At 49.5% G+C, this 16,581-nt stretch overlaps 1 protein-coding gene across 2 annotated transcripts; it reads right to left on the bottom strand.

Annotated features, from left to right (window-relative positions):
• Nucleotides 1-11,383: 11,383 nt before the first annotated feature.
• On the bottom strand, nt 11,384-16,251 carry DECR2 (2,4-dienoyl-CoA reductase 2). 2 transcript variants are annotated; one of them, XM_053471440.1, is made up of 10 exons: nt 16,182-16,251; nt 14,769-14,888; nt 14,088-14,156; nt 13,668-13,719; nt 13,312-13,447; nt 12,922-13,046; nt 12,627-12,720; nt 12,241-12,345; nt 11,835-12,058; nt 11,384-11,413 (listed from the first exon to the last, which is right to left on the bottom strand). In XM_053471440.1, exons 2-9 carry the CDS (start codon nt 14,864-14,866, stop codon nt 11,844-11,846), a joined length of 894 nt encoding a protein of 297 aa, XP_053327415.1. In that variant the 5' UTR covers nt 14,867-14,888; nt 16,182-16,251; the 3' UTR covers nt 11,384-11,413; nt 11,835-11,843. The 2 variants fall into 2 exon arrangements, with proteins under 2 accessions (XP_053327415.1, XP_053327414.1); XM_053471439.1 differs by having other exon boundaries at nt 11,870-12,058.
• Nucleotides 16,252-16,581: the final 330 nt, after the last annotated feature.

Below are 16,581 nucleotides of genomic sequence, written 5' to 3'. Positions count from 1 at the left end.
TCCAGAGCCAATTCAGACTGGGGCAGGAGGTCAGAGTCGGGGTCAGAATCAAATTCAGGCTGGGGCCAGCGGTCAGACTTGGGCAGGCGATTAGGATCCAAAGTGGACTCTGACTGGGGCAGGGGATTAGGATCCAAAGTGGACTCTGACTGGGGCAGGGGGTCAGTGTCCAGAGCCAATTCAGATTGGGGCAGACAGTCAGTGTCCAGAGCCAATTCAGACTGGGGCAGACAGTCAGTGTCCAGAGCCAATTCAGACTGGGGCAGACAGTCAGTGTCCAGAGCCAATTCAGACTGGGGCAGACAGTCAGTGTCCAGAGCCAATTCAGACTGGGGCAGACAGTCAGTGTCCAGAGCCAATTCAGACTGGGGCAGGAGGTCAGAGTCGGGGTCAGAACCAAATTCAAGCTGGGGCCAGCGGTCAGTGTCAGGGTCCAGATGGGATTCAGACTGGGGCCAGCGGTCAGTGTCAGTGTCCAGATGGGATTCAGACTGGGGCCAGCGGTCAGTGTCCAGATGGGATTCAGACTGGGGCCAGCGGTCAGTGTCCAGATGGGATTCAGACTGGGGCCAGCGGTCAGTGTCAGGGTCCAGATGGGATTCAGACTGGGGTAGGCGGTCAGTGTCCAAACCTAATTCAGACTGGGGCAGGCCGTCATTGTCCAAACCTACTTCAGACTGGGGCAGGTCGTCAGCGTCCAAACCTAACTCACACTGGGGCAGGCCGTCAGCGTCCAAACCTAATTCAGAGTAGGGCAGGCCGTCAGCGTCCAAACCTAATTCAGACTGGGGCAGGCCGTCAGCGTCCAAACCTAATTCAGACTGGGGCAGGCCGTCAGCGTCCAAACCTAATTCAGACTGGGGCAGGCCGTCAGCGTCCAGAGCCAATTCAGACTGGGGCAGGAGGTCAGAGTCGGGGTCAGAATCAAATTCAGGCTGGGGCCAGCGGTCAGACTTGGGCAGGCGATTAGGATCCAAAGTGGACTCAGACTGGGGCAGGCGGTCAGTGTCCAGAGCCAATTCAGATTGGGGCAGACAGTCAGTGTCCAGAGCCAATTCAGATTGGGGCAGACAGTCAGTGTCCAGAGCCAATTCAGATTGGGGCAGACAGTCAGTGTCCAGAGCCAATTCAGATTGGGGCAGACAGTCAGTGTCCAGAGCCAATTCAGACTGGGGCAGACAGTCAGTGTCCAGAGCCAATTCAGACTGGGGCAGACAGTCAGTGTCCAGAGCCAATTCAGACTGGGGCAGACAGTCAGTGTCCAGAGCCAATTCAGACTGGGGCAGGAGGTCAGAGTCGGGGTCAGAACCAAATTCAGGCTGGGGCCAGCGGTCAGTGTCAGGGTCCAGATGGGATTCAGACTGGGGCCAGCGGTCAGGGTCCAGATGGGATTCAGACTGGGGCCAGCGGTCAGGGTCCAGATGGGATTCAGACTGGGGCCAGCGGTCAGTGTCAGGGTCCAGATGGGATTCAGACTGGGGCCAGCGGTCAGTGTCAGAGTCCAGATGGGATTCAGACTGGGGCCAGCGGTCAGGGTCCAGATGGGATTCAGACTGGGGCCAGCGGTCAGTGTCAGGGTCCAGATGGGATTCAGACTGGGGCCAGCGGTCAGTGTCAGGGTCCAGATGGGATTCAGACTGGGGTAGGCGGTCAGTGTCCAAACCTAATTCAGACTGGGGCAGGCCGTCAGCGTCCAAACCTAATTCAGACTGGGGCAGGCCGTCAGCGTCCAAACCTAATTCAGACTCGGGCAGGCCGTCAGCGTCCAAACCTAATTCAGACTGGGGCAGGCCGTCAGCGTCCAAACCTAATTCAGACTGGGGCAGGCCGTCAGCGTCCAAACCTAATTCAGACTGGGGCAGGCCGTCAGCGTCCAAACCTAATTCAGACTGGGGCAGGCCGTCAGCGTCCAAACCTAATTCAGACTGGGGCAGGCCGTCAGCGTCCAAACCTAATTCAGACTGGGGCAGGCCGTCAGCGTCCAAACCTAATTCAGACTGGGGCAGGCCGTCAGCGTCCAAACCTAATTCAGACTGGGGCAGGCCGTCAGCGTCCAAACCTAATTCAGACTGGGGCAGGCCGTCAGCGTCCAAACCTAATTCAGACTGGGGCAGGCCGTCAGCGTCCAAACCTAATTCAGACTGGGGCAGGCCGTCAGCGTCCAAACCTAATTCAGACTGGGGCAGGCCGTCAGCGTCCAAACCTAATTCAGACTGGGGCAGGCCGTCAGCGTCCAAACCTAATTCAGACTGGGGCAGGCCGTCAGCGTCCAAACCTAATTCAGACTGGGGCAGGCCGTCAGCGTCCAAACCTAATTCAGACTGGGGCAGGCCGTCAGCGTCCAAACCTAATTCAGACTGGGGCAGACAGTCAGCGTCCAAAGCCAACTCAGACTGGGGCAGACAGCCAGTGTCCAAAGCCAACTCAGACTGGGGCAGAAGGTCAGTGTCCAAAGCCAACTCAGACTGGGGCAGAAGGTCAGTGTCCAAAGCCAACTCAGACTGGGGCAGAAGGTCAGTGTCCAAAGCCAACTCAGACTGGGGCAGAAGGTCAGCGTCCAAAGGCAACTCAGACTGGGGCAGACAGTCAGTGTCCAAAGCCAATTCAGACTGGGACAGGCAGTCAGTGTCCAAAGCCAATTCAGACTGGGGCAGGAGGTCAGAGTCAGGGTCAGAACCAAATTCAGGCTGGGGCCAGCGGTCAGTGTCCGGGTCCAGATGGGATTCAGACTGGGGCCAGCGGTCAGTGTCCGGGTCCAGATGGGATTCAGACTGGGGCCAGCGGTCAGTGTGCAAACCTAATTCAGACTGGGACAGGCCGTCAGTGTCCAAAGCCAACTCAGACTGGGGCAGACAGTCAGTGTCCAAAGCTAATTCAGACTGGGGCAGACAGTCAGTGTCCAAACCTAATTCAGACTGGGGCAGGAGGTCAGAGTCGGGGTCAGAACCAAATTCAGGCTGGGGCCAGCGGTCAGTGTCCAGATGGGATTCAGACTGGGGCAGGCCGTCAGTGTCCAAAGCCAATTCAGACTGGGGCAGGCACTCACACAGGTGCTGCTGCTCAGTTGCTAAATTGTATTTAGAAAAGAGCCCATACATAATCTTGGGGGCCAGATTGCATTCAGAATGTAGCAGCTGGTCAGTGGCAGGATCCAAACCCCGTTCAGACCATGGCAGGTGCTCAGTGTCAGGGGCCAAACTAAATTCAGAAGGTGGCAAATACATAGTGACTTGATCCAAACAAGATTCAGATAAAGACTGATTTAATTCAGACTGTGGCCGCTGATCAATGTCAAGATCCAAATTAGATTCAGACTGTGGCTGGTGGCCAGTGTCAGGGACAGAATCACAGTCACATAGGGCTTGCAGCTCCGTGTCAACGACCAGTCCACAGTCATACATGGGCAGGTGGTCGGTGCCAGGGGCCAAAGCAGATTCACACTGTGGCAGCTGCTTAGTGGCAGGGGTCATAGTGGATTCAGACAGTAGTGGTTGCTCAGTCTCAGGGGGCAGATTGCATTCAGACGGGGACAGGTGGTCAGTGTCAGGGTCCAAACCGTATTCAGAAAGTGGCAGATACATAGTGACCGGGTCAGCGGGCAAAACAAATTTGGACTGAATTGGCAGATCGGTTTTGGAAGCGATGGACTGCTCCAGTTGGGGAAATTCAGGGAAGCCCAGACCGGACTCCGCCGGGGGCTGCGGGCCAGCGTCCAGACCGGACTCCGCCGGGGGCTGCGGGCCAGCGTCCAGACCGGACTCCGCCGGGGGCTGCGGGCCAGCGTCCAGACCGGACTCCGCCGGGGGCAAACAGACAGAGTCAGGGAACACAACAGATTTAGATGGTGGCAACCTCTCAGAATCAGGAGACAAACTAGTTTCAGATAAGAGCAGTTGGTCAGGGGGTATTTCAGAAGGCAAACATGGTTCACACAGGGCCAGCGAAGTAACTTTAGGTAAACTAGGAGAAGGACCTACGGTATCTGGGGTCGGGGTAAAGCGGGAATCAAACAACTGGTCACCTTCAGGGTCAGCGTGAGGGTCACAGGGAACCTGCCGGTCAGGGTCAGAGTGCGATTCAGACAAGGCATGTGGAACAGTCTGATTTGGGCTAATCTCCGGGCTACTGTCAGAACATAGGCTGTCTAAGTCGCTGTCCTGGGAAAGGTAGCCAGCTGGTGTTAGTACATCGTCCTTGTTTGATGGCAAACAAGCTAACGGCTGAGGTGCCTGGTGAGCTTCTAATGCCAGCAGGGGTATGGGAGCAGTCCTATGGGGTAAAGGGGACTCACGGATGGCAGTAGACTCAGAGGACAGGTAGTTCCTTTGGGGCAAGTTATTCAGAGGCAGGAAAATCTGGGTAAATTCAGATGGTTCACTCCTCCATGGAGGGCCCTGGGGTATATACATCTGAGACAGAGGCATCTGGGCAGATTGAGAGGTTAATTTGAAAGCAGAGAGGGTTAATCTGCCCGTGTCATCCACCGCCCACTGCTGGCTGGCATACAGAGACTGGCAGTGCCCAGCCCCTAGATGCCCCTCCAATGCACCCTGAGGCCCTACCAAAGATCCCTCACGCTGGGAGAGAAGAGGGTGGGGAGCCGGCATGATCTCACCCAGTCCATCCGGTTCTTCAAGGCTGGGGAGCGGGGAAGCACGTTCTCTCTCCTCCTCCCCCATCACAAAATAGCCCCCCAAAACCTGCTGGGGGGCGAACAGGTCCCCATCTGACACGATTTGCTGTAGCCCCCCATCTTCTGCTTTTAAGCTGCCCCCTATGAGCCCCCAAGCAGTCAAATGAGGGTCCCCTTCCATCCTCATCAGCCCTTCTAGCTGGAGGCTGGGGGTCTTTCAGATGAAGCAGTGGTGGGCTTTAAATCACGATCCCCATCATGGTCTCAACAGGCTGCATCCATCAATCCCATTCCTCCAAAAGACAAACCACCCCCTTACACGGGGAGGGGGGATTAATGCAAACGGCTCATACCTGCTGCCCCTGTCCTGGGGGAACGCATCCTCTGATCATAAATTGTAATCCAATAAATGCCCCCCCTCCTACCCCTGCAAGGTGCAGATCCGGAGATCAATACCCGGGCTGGGGTATAAAAGGCAGGCGAGGGCGCAGATCCCGGGGCGGGGAGGTTCGCTCCTTTGTAATATACCGGCGCGATGGTCACTCGGTGCGGCAGCCGGGGCTTTAAACGGCCGAAGCAATTTATTCAAAGGGTCCGAGGGGGAGGCGAGCGATGATCCGGGGACTCTCCATACGAAAGACTGCGGGAGATCGAGAGAGAGAGAGAGGAGGCTGGGCGGAGCGAGAGAGAGGGGAGGAGGCACAGAGGATGTCAGTGATGGAGGGAGGTGGGGAGAGAGATGAAGGGAGACACTGGAGGAGAGAGTAAGTGGGGGGGATTTAGGAAAAAAGGGGGTGCTGGAGAGATGGAAGGAAGGAAAGAGGGGGGAGAGATGGAAGGAAGGAAAGAGGGGGTGCTGAGAGATGGAAGGAAGTAAAGAGCTGGAAGAGGGTGAAAAACATGATACAGGGGAGAGGAGTGGGGGCAGTGATGTGGGGTGCTGGGGGGAGAGAGGGGGGTAACTGGGGTACTGTGGGTTAGACCTGGGAGATTCTAGAAGAGAGGCCAGTGATGGGGTGTTATTTTTAGGGTGGGTAGACCCTGCAGTTACTGGGGTGAGGGAAGGGGTTACTAATAGGATGGGGGGGGTGGTATATATATCAGTATATTATATATGAGAATCAGGTCAGGGGAAGACGGGGTGCCAGACCGGAGAGTTTCCCCGATGATACGGGGTCTTCAATAATGGAATTAGAGAATTAGAAGATAGGGGACTTCCAGGGGTCACTGAGGGTGGGTGACGCCCTCGCCCTTTAAATGTCAGAATAAGGTAGGTGTGAGGGTAAAGGGTTAGAGGACGCAGCCGGCAGTCTATGGGGTTTATATTTAAATACGTCTCCTTTTTTAATAACGGCTCTGACTGCCATGTGCTAGGAGGGACAGGCGAATGGTATTACGGGTCTCTCCGGGCCGTATTAAACCGGTTTAGGGAACAAAGCAAGAATTCAGCGAATTCCTTTCAGAAAACACTAAATATTGGGGATCCCATCACGCTACACGGCCATATACTGCTCAGCCGGCCACTACGTCAAAGTACCCCAAGATTGCCGAGTCCGATCTAATGTCATAATGGTGACATGTCTATCGGTCATTATTATTCTAGCAGCAACCCCGGAATCTGTATGCCTTTCCATGCCGTTTAGGTTGTGCCCGCCATCATGACGGATTGGATCCCAACGCCTATGGATCTCTATAGCGTAGACGTCCTTCTAGCTTCCTCCAGGCTCTCCAGGATAGCTGAGGGCCGAAGTAGGACGCGACCGCCCCGCAGGAGGAGTTCAGCTTACAATTCTCTAGCATTTTACACAAATAAAGTTTAGACGATTGTTATTTTTAGTCTTTTCTCGGAATCTTTAATCACGTTACGGGATCGTTTAGGAAGATTGCAAAGTGTCTTCTGTGTCACATGACTATTAAGGGTTCCCAGAAGAAGTAGGAACGGGACGTCAACTTCCATTGATTACGGAGATATTTCTTAATGGTGCGTTTATTCACAAAAGTCTTAATTTCAATACAGTAGTCGGAACAGCAATTATTAACCCCTTAAGGACAATGGGTGGTCCCAAAACCCACTGAAAACAATGCATTTTGAGCCCGTACGTGTACGGGCTTTGTCATTAAGGGGTTAAAGCCAGGAACCCCCAACACCAGAACCGGCCTATGGGCTACTGGTACCCCCAATTTAATTATTTTTTATTAAAACCTCTTTTATTTGGCGTGGCTGGGCTGCTGGTGGTAAAGACCGTCTTTGGTCCATATTTACCAACGTGAACCCTGCCGGAGGTCGGGGCCCCTCGAGATTTTAGGCCCCGCCGAGTTCAGTGATAAGTAGGAACTCACAGTTACAAGTTTAGTTCCTTCCAAATTCAACAGGAAAGCAACAGATGCCCTGCACCTACCGTTAACTAATCACGGCGACACATGTACACTTTACCGAGAGAGTAGTAGATATGCGGAACAGTCTCCCAGCAGAGGTGGTAGAGGTTAATACAGTGAGGGGATTAAACATGCATGGGATAGGCATACGGCTCCTGGAGCTAAGGCGAGACAAACGATTAAGGTTTGAGTCTTTACAGCAGGAGAAACGGGCGACTAGATGGGCCAAATGGGGCCGATCTGCCGGCAGCTTCTATGTTTCTACAGAAAACTTACAAATATCTGTAAAAATGTGCTTTTAACGTTCTATGCCGGTGGGTACGTGCCGTATAGACGTTAAAACCGACTTTTAACATAAGCAAGTTGATTTTTTTTCTTAAAAAATCCTACTTTTTCCCCAGGATAAGGTTTGCCTCCCCACGCACCTGTTTGGTGATGTCACCGAGGGGCTCTACCAGGCCGTCCATCGAGGCTTGACGTAGCCTACAGAGATACGCGTCTGCGAGCCTCGAAAACCAACACGGCTTCTCCCACACACACGCACACACGTGATGTCACAGATGCTCGTGGGATCTGAGCGGCTGCATGGCTGCCTTAATTAAAACTTTAATTATTTAAGGGTACCCTGCCTCGAAACGATCTCACCCCCTCGCTCCGGCATTACATTCTCAACTCAACACCCAAAAGAAAACTTTATACGCATCACCGGAGCGCACGATGCTTTGATAATGTTTTTTACGGTTTAATAGTTTTAAATATATTTTAACAACACGTGTATTTGTGCAACTTGTCTCTGGTGCATAGCACATGATATATCATGGGAGGATCATGGGAGTTGTAGTTTCACAACAACACATCACCTGTTGGCTACCCTACTCCAAGGCTTCTATTAAGAATTGAAAGCCTTGTCTAATTCCTCATTTACTCGTTAAAAACGGACTTCATTAGCATCGCCATAAAGCATCAGCTCAGTGTGGGGTTTAAGCCGGGAAAGTCACCCAAAATATCACATGACTGACAGCAATGGCGGCCTTCAGGTCTGCAGATAAAGGTGTTTGTCAATCCTGACCTGCATTACTGTATACAGCGCTGGGGGTTATATTACTGTATACAGCGCGGGGGGTTATTACTGTATACAGTGCTGGGGGTTATATTACTGTATACAGCGCTGGGGGGTTATTACTGTATACAGCGCTGGGGGGTTATATTACTGTATACAGCGCTGGGGGTTATATTACTGTATACAGCGCTGGGGGTTATATTACTGTATACAGCGGTGGGGGTTATATTACTGTATACAGTGCTGGGGGGTTATTACTGTATACAATGCTGGGGGTTATATTACTGTATACAGCGCTGGGGGTTATATTACTGTATACAGCGCTGGGGATTATATTACTGTATACAGCGCTGGGGGGTTATATTACTGTATACAGCGCTGGGGGTTATATTACTGTATACAGCGCTGGGGGGTTATATTACTGTATACAGCGGTGGGGGTTATATTACTGTATACAGCGCTGGGGGGTTATATTACTGTATACAGCGCTGGGGGGTTATATTACTGTATACAGCGCTGGGGGGTTATATTACTGTATACATCGCTGGGGGGTTATATTACTGTATGCAGCACTGGGGGTTATATTACTGTATACAGCGCTGGGGGGGTTATATTACTGTATACAGCGCTGGGGGGTTATATTACTGTATACAGCGCTGGGGGTTATATTACTGTATACAGCGCTGGGGGGTTATATTACTGTATACAGCGCTGGGGGTTATATTACTGTATACAGCGCTGGGGGTTATATTACTGTATACAGCGCTGGGGGTTATATTACTGTATACAGTGCTGGGGGGTTATTACTGTATACAGTGCTGGGGGTTATATTACTATATACATCGCTGGGGGGTTATATTACTGTATACAGCACTGGGGGTTATATTACTGTATACAGCGCTGGGGGTTATTACTGTATACAGTGCTGGGGGTTATATTACTGTATACAGCGCTGGGGGTTATATTACTGTATACAGCGCTGGGGGTGTTATTACTGTATACAGTGCTGGGGGGTTATATTACTGTATACAGCGCTGGGGGTTATATTACTGTATACAGCGCTGGGGGTTATATTACTGTATACAGTGCTGGGGGGTTATTACTGTATACAGTGCTGGGGGTTATATTACTGTATACAGTGCTGGGGGGTTATTACTGTATACAGTGCTGGGGGTTATATTACTATATACATCGCTGGGGGGTTATATTACTGTATACAGCACTGGGGGTTATATTACTGTATACAGCGCTGGGGGTTATTACTGTATACAGCGCTGGGGGTTATTACTGTATACAAATAAATCTCCGCTCCTGACATTCTCTCTTTTTTTCCCCCATCATTAGCAACTGGGGAGAGATAACTTAATGGGGAGGAATAATCACACAGTTCCTGAGTACAGTCGTGTTCTGTGACACGTTCGCCTTGCGTTAGTCCTCCTATACAACAAATGACTTTCCGGTATCTTGTGGTTTCTCTAAAACGTAGAGGATTTATTTTACGAGGAATTCTCATTTTGCTGCATTTTACGGGGGGGGGGTCGGTCGGGGATTCTGGTTGTTCTTTTACCCCAGACCGGGCCGGTGATTTATGACGACGCTGGAGGTTTTGTTCTCTTTGAAAGCAGCTCTGTGTATTTTCAGGGGAATTTCCTCCCCGGCGGCACATTTCGGTGTCGAATACATAGGAAAAATACCGTTCTATAAATAGAAACGTGAGATTATTTTATAAGGAAGTTAAGGGTTTCAGCGTCACGAGAGCTGCCAACTTTCCTGGAAATAAAAATTATAGAATTTGCCGGCAGGTCGGCCCCATTCGGCCCCTATAGTTTTCTTGCTGTAAAGACTCAAACCTTAATCAGTCGTTGGTCTCGTCTTAGATTCAGGAGCCGTATGTCTATCCCATGCATATTTAATACCCTCACTGTATTACCCTCTACCACTTCTGCTGGGAGACTGTTCCACTTATCTACCACCCTCTCAGTAAAGTAAAACTTCCTTCCATTCCATCTAAACCTCTGCCCCTCTAGTTTTAGATTATAGTCTCCCCTCCTGTACTTTGTTAAAGTATTTAATCCCCTCTCTCCTCCAAGCTCCACCCCTTTTCTAATTATATGCTTCTGCTGCCCCCTAGTGGTTATATTGTGTATTTGCTTTCTCAGTATTGCAGTTTCAGTGATGAATCCTTAGAGATGATCACGTTGGTTCCCATGGAAGGAAGTTTATAAAGGAAGGGGTTCCTCTGAGGATATAGAGCAGGGCCGGTTTAGTAAATACAGATAATGGCAGGAAAAGGTGCAGCGGAATGCTGGAGCTCTGTGCAGGGCTATGGACAGAATGTACATTTTTTTTTACCATTCATACTTTTTCTCCCCCAGTTACCATTTTGATCCAGACACAGAAGTCAAACCCTCGTTATGTTCTCACCGTGATCTTTACATACATCATCTATGTGTCTATGCATACAGGACACCAAGGGTTAATGAATCACTTGGGGATCTTGTGGATGGAGCTACTGTAGAAGGAACCGTCAAGGATCCCTTTGGGTTCTAAAGGAGTCATTAGGTGACAAAGGCAAGGGAGACGTGGAGGCGTCACATACAGCCAGTTTGTTTATTACTGAACCCATTTCTTGTGTTGAATGGACCCCCAAAATCTGCCACCTGCTCTCGAAATAACTAAAATGTATTACTTACTTAAATTTTATTACTTTAACCCCAATCATAAAAACATGTAGTCCAGCGATCGGTATTTTTTAATTAATTACATTCAATTATATTTTTGTCATTGCCTTTTGCCCCAAAACATACAGTTTATCAGAGTATTACGAGAAAAGGAGATACAATGTATCAAAAATAGAACAGGGTTAAAAAAAAGATAGATATTAAAACGCAGCCATGGAATTTTCAGGTACTGGAAATTTATTTTTTTTGGATTAACCCCGTAGCCCTGGATCCAAGAAGGAATACCCCGAGCCGGGGTGAAATTTATGTCTGGCTTAAGTGCCCCAGGTGCAGGGTAGTTCTGCAGCCAATGGCAGCAATAAGAGAGGTCTGCATGGGGGTCCCAGCATGTATGCGTAAAGTAGATCTGGTTGACGTGTAATAGTGTCCATTTGTTATTTTGGTGGGGAAATTTACCATTAACTGCAAGGGGTGGGCTCAGGATCCCCCCGGTCCTTAAATCTCTTCAAATACATCGTAATGCAAAGGCAGGGACTGGAACGATCTGAGCCGCGGGGGGGGGGGGCTAGCGGTAGTAAAGAGCAAGAAGAAAAAGAAAAAAAGTTCTGATCACGATGATTGGACTCGATTCAGTTTATTTCTTCATCTGGGAGCTCCAAACATCTAGAGAAGCCAAAAGGAAAAAAGGTTGGGTCGTTAAATGCGAAGGATCGGCATCTCCTACGTGGCTCGTGGTGATCGGGGGTCTGAGTAGCACTCGGCTCATATTCACTAAAGATGATAAAAATAACAAACTGGGAAGTTCAGGGAGGTCAGATGTTATATCGGTGAGGTTTTGCATTATGACTCCAACGCGTTTTACAAACAGGGTCCTAGCTGTTTAAAGAGACTACTACCAACAAGAATACCACGCAGGGTTAATTTATACGGAAGGTCACTTTTAAAGGACGAAGATGAAAACGTATCCAATTATCTAATTTTGAACCCTCACATGCTTTCCAATGCTCCCCTTAAAAACATCACTTATAGAATATCCGACCCTGGAACCTGAACTACTGACTATCTGCAGAGCTTTGCCTCTTACTCCATGCATCTAGAGGTGAGGAGAAGGAAGGGTACCCAGCGATGCCGAAAGAAGATTGGGAGATGTCAACCACGATCCGCCGTCCATCACCAGGGTTGTTCCCGTCACGTAGGAAGCCAACGGGCTGGCCAAGAAGAGCGCTCCATGGGCAATCTCCGTCTTGTTGCCCATGCGCTGCAGGGGAATGATGGTGGAAAGTCCCATTGCTTCTGCTGCTGGTCCACCTAGAATCACACATGGTGAGCTCTGTACTGCAGAAACAGACTACGATGTGCCACATGGGTCAGCCATATGCTTCAAACATACCGCATTGCGCACGTATCTGGCACTAAAGCCATTCGGAATGGTTCTTGACCCAGGTTCAGTTTTGTTCCCCTTACTTTGATGTCCGCGGCTCAGTACTCACCCAGTCTACGCATGCCTTCTGTGCCAGAAATGGGCCCCGGCGCCAGGCTATTGACCCGCACCTTGCTCGGACCCCATTCCACAGCAAGGTGCTTGGTCATGGCATCTGCGGACAGAGAACGGGGAGGCTTTTAATGGGTCTGAGAAACCAGCTGTCAAGAGGGGTACAGGTAGTGCTCCATTACTACGGTACGAGGAGAAGCTGGTGAAGCGGCTGCCAATGAACAAGGTGAGCTTTAAGGTAATCTACAACAGGATCCACCTGTATAGGAATGGCAGAATATGCCATCTCTATGGTTAAAGGCGCACAGAAGTGGTCAGGGGACTCAGGGATATCGGCATGTACAGGGCCGGGGCAAACAAGCAATACGTATGTGAATCGCTTACCTATAGCTGCCTTGGCACTACCTGCGTGTACCTGCAAGACCTGCCCTCTGTAGGCCAACGTGGCCGTGATATTCACAATGACTCCTCCGTGGTCCTGACGGACAAAAAGCTCACATGGTTATTCTACCCCAGACCTGCAAGGATCCTCTGACGCAGACCGGAAGACAACGAGCCCCCCTTCCGTGAGAGACCCCAACGCTTCACATTATGAAAAACCAGGATAAATAATAAAAAGATCATTTTATGAGGTTTTATTTACGGAGCAGCTTAAGATACACGACGCGTAAAATCTTACCCTGAAGAAACGTTCAAACAGGATCTTGCTGGCGTTGAAGGTCCCCACGGTGTCGATATCCAGAACGGTCTTAAAGGCGTTGAAAGAGAGGGAGCTGGCAGGACAGAGGAAATTCCCGGCCGCGTCTGCGTGGGGAGAACATACGACGGACGATAAAGAAAAGATAACGAGAAAGACACGGAACAAAATCTAAATGAAGGAATCAGGAAGCGCAGCAGAAGCGGTGGGATCCATCGTGCTGGGAGCGTTCAAGAATATCTGAGACAACAGGACGATGGTGTGAGAAGAAAGTAGAATCAAGAAGGAAGGCTGAGGATTCTAGATGGCGAGGAGACAGACCAGACGGGAGGTTTGCTTCCTATCCGTCGTCCTAGGCAAGGAGATACTCACTGTTCACCAGGATGTCCACCCTGGAGAAGGTCCTCAGAGCCTCCTCCACAGCGGCCGTCAAGCTCTCCGGCTGACGGACATCCCCCGCCAGGGGCAGACAGCGCCTCCCTGTGGCAGCCTCTAGTTTCTTTGCTGCCTGGGAGAAATATAAGTTGGTTGACCCCCTAAACGACCATTACAAAACGTGTCTTATCACCGTGGCAACCTATGTAATCTCCCTGCTGACTGGAGCATTCCATTGGTTGCTATGGCCATTTTTTAAACTTTATAAATAAATGGAGATTTCAGAACATGCGCTACTTACCTAATTGAGCCATATATATATTTTAAATTACCTGTGACACCTGCCCCCTTACCTCAGCCACCCGCTGTAGGTTCCTGCTCACAATGATGGTGTCACAGCCGTGCCTGGGGGAGGGCAAAAAGGGCAGGGTTTATTTTTAGGGAAAAATAACCAAATACCAGGACAGACGGGAGAAACGTGGAGCAAGAGAGAATAATTATCCAGCAAGTTTTATTAAACCCGTTAATCGGACTGCGCCCCTCACATAACGCCGGGGGTAATTATCAACCACGTCTCGCCGGGCCCTTGTGTTACGTGCTGGGGCCGAAAGAAAAAAGGGCGGCTGATATCAGAGTAACTTACCACAAATACTCTTTTTGACAATAAAGAAAATTGATCAAGAAAAGAAAAGAAATAAAACCTAGAGAAAATGTATGAAAATGTTACTTATTTTCTATAAAAAGACAAAAGCTGCGAAAAGGAAGTTACTTACCTCATGAAAACTTCAGCGATACGAAATCCAATCCCAGACCCCCCTCCGGTGATGAACGCCACCCTGCCACTGAACGGAACAAAGTAACGGGATTAATATTCGATGAGAGAAGCTCCACACACGATCACAGCGTTATTTTTAGAAGTCTATTTAGAAAAAAATATATAATTCTAATAAAAAGTGCCGTTTTCCTTCCATGAATTCCGCTCCAAAATAGTTGAACGGGGTCTGCACATTTACAGCAATAAACTGTTAGGCAGCCAACTCTTGGGTCGCTATTGAGTTGAATTAACGGCCGAGGCGAGTCGGTCGCCGGCCCATCCATTCCATTCGACTCATCTGGGACAGACGGCGACTCCGCAACTCGACGGGGAGACTAACAGCGTCCAACTCAACAGCATTGGGAGCCATAATTGAGGCTCTTGGCACCTGGGGCTCGGTCAGAGGTCCAGCCCCACCACGTCACACCAGCTTCCACTAGTGGTAGCACCATGTCCGTCAGGTGGCCCTCGGAGGTTAGGACCCCGGCGGCATGTGACAGCAAGGGCCAAGAGAACAGCTGCTGTTTGGGTTGACTTCATCGAGTGCTATGATATGGTGCTGGGCCAGCCGTGTGACCCTAAGGCGAGTATTATGTACTAAGGGCCCTCTTGGCCGGGGATCAGTAGAATAAGGTATTACTTGAGCAGCGTCGGGCTGTAGAGGTAGTCGTAGGAAGAAAGACATTCATCTGTCTCCACATCTGCTGGCGGCTGATCCAAGGCGGGCTGCTCCGACATAGTGCGTCTTCTGGGCGTCCCTAGAAATTAAAGTCTACGTAACTAAAAGCAAATATTTCATTTTGAAACAGAACATTAACTTATTTTATTAAATAAGTTAAATTGCCTAGTGAAATTAGGCAGATTTCAGGCAGTAAGCATGTTTGGACGCGGAGCGCGTCGGCCACATCGTATGTCCCTGCTCCTTCCCGTGGCTTTTGCTAGTGGAATAAAAATAATTGTACCCAATGTCTTCAGTGTTTTTAGAAGCTCTATACTGGAACCCCACGCTTGCCTTTAAAACCATCATCGAGTTATGGTCCAGCTTTGTATGAAAAGGATTTCCAGTGGAAATTTTAAAAAAAATCTTTAAAGAGGGTCCCCCCCTGCATGTGTGCAGATGGGACGGGAGGGTCTGCATCCCCCTAGACATCGGTCATGGCGAGGTAGATATTATTATTCCTGCGTTAGTCGGTAGACGTGAAAATAAATGAATTTTATCGACCAAAAGTCGGATTTAAACGTCTGCAGTCTGTTACCCAATAACAGCTTTAAACTTTGAACCGAATGCCTCCCATTCTACACGGAGCTCACAGCTCAGCCACCGGCGGTCGGATCACAGACAACAAGAAAAATAGCGATACTAATAAAAACAGAGGCATCTGATCACGGAACGGTAAAAAAGGGATCCATTCTCCTGCCGATATTCTGCCCATGACCCCCGGCGACCTTTTCTCGCATTTTGGAGAATAACCTTCACGCAGCCCGATGGATCTCTGGTTTATACATTCATTTTACTTTAAAATACCTTATTTCATTATGAACATCAAAGAAATAATTCATTAGGCCCATTAACCCCTTAATGTCGGGAGGTCTGTATAAAGCGCTGCGTATATTTTTTGCATTTTAATAATTGGACATTATTTTAAGAATTAAAAAGTGAATATTTTTTTTATCCAGTGTCTGGGGCCCCTCTCTGGTGCTCTTGAGCTCTAATATTATATGTATGTGTATTATTCGAGTGGCCCATGGTTAAGATCTGTATAGGTTATAGGGGGGAGAGAGATATGTATATATAATATATGTATATATGTCTGCATCAGCATATTATACCGGTCTATACAGGCTGCCTTCATGTTTAGAGCTCATAGAATGTCAGGGTCCTAAGAGATACAAAGTTGTACACAATGGAACCTTCAGTGCCTGTGAATGCAGCCCCTGGAGCCGTAGAAGCTGCAGCCCTGAATATATGATTAATGTATACATGGAGCTGTCACTACGTATACCGGCAGTGTAAACCCCCTCTCCCCGCTCGCCGCCCCCTGTACTCACCTCTCTCTCTGCAGTCCGCGGTGCACTTTGTATCCTCCGCCTCGCGTTCTCTTTAATGATCGGCAGCGCAAAGCATCCAGGGAGTTGTAGTTTCCCTGTTTGTCTAGATTTTTTTTCTTACACATGCGCAGTCTGTTCTTACTGGTCTACGTGTAGCCAGAGAGCATGCGCAGTACTGTGTTGCTTATAGTCATGTATAGTCAGGGCTTCCCAAGCAGAATAGATATATAGGTATACAGTACTGGGGTTTTTTTGTTTGTTTGTTTTTTTAAAAACAATCTTGTTACCCCTTATTTAGCTAGCAGGTGGGAGGTGGGCATGCTGCTGGGGAGAGGTGGTAGGGAGGCCTGGTAGGGTTATGTAGCCATAAATGGAGCAAAGAAAGGATCCCGTCCGGATATAAA

Source organism: Spea bombifrons, chromosome 7 (genome assembly GCF_027358695.1).
Source record: "Spea bombifrons isolate aSpeBom1 chromosome 7, aSpeBom1.2.pri, whole genome shotgun sequence".
In the NCBI taxonomy this organism is placed as follows: domain Eukaryota; kingdom Metazoa; phylum Chordata; class Amphibia; order Anura; family Pelobatidae; genus Spea; species Spea bombifrons.
This window is presented reverse-complemented; position numbering and strand designations above follow the sequence as displayed.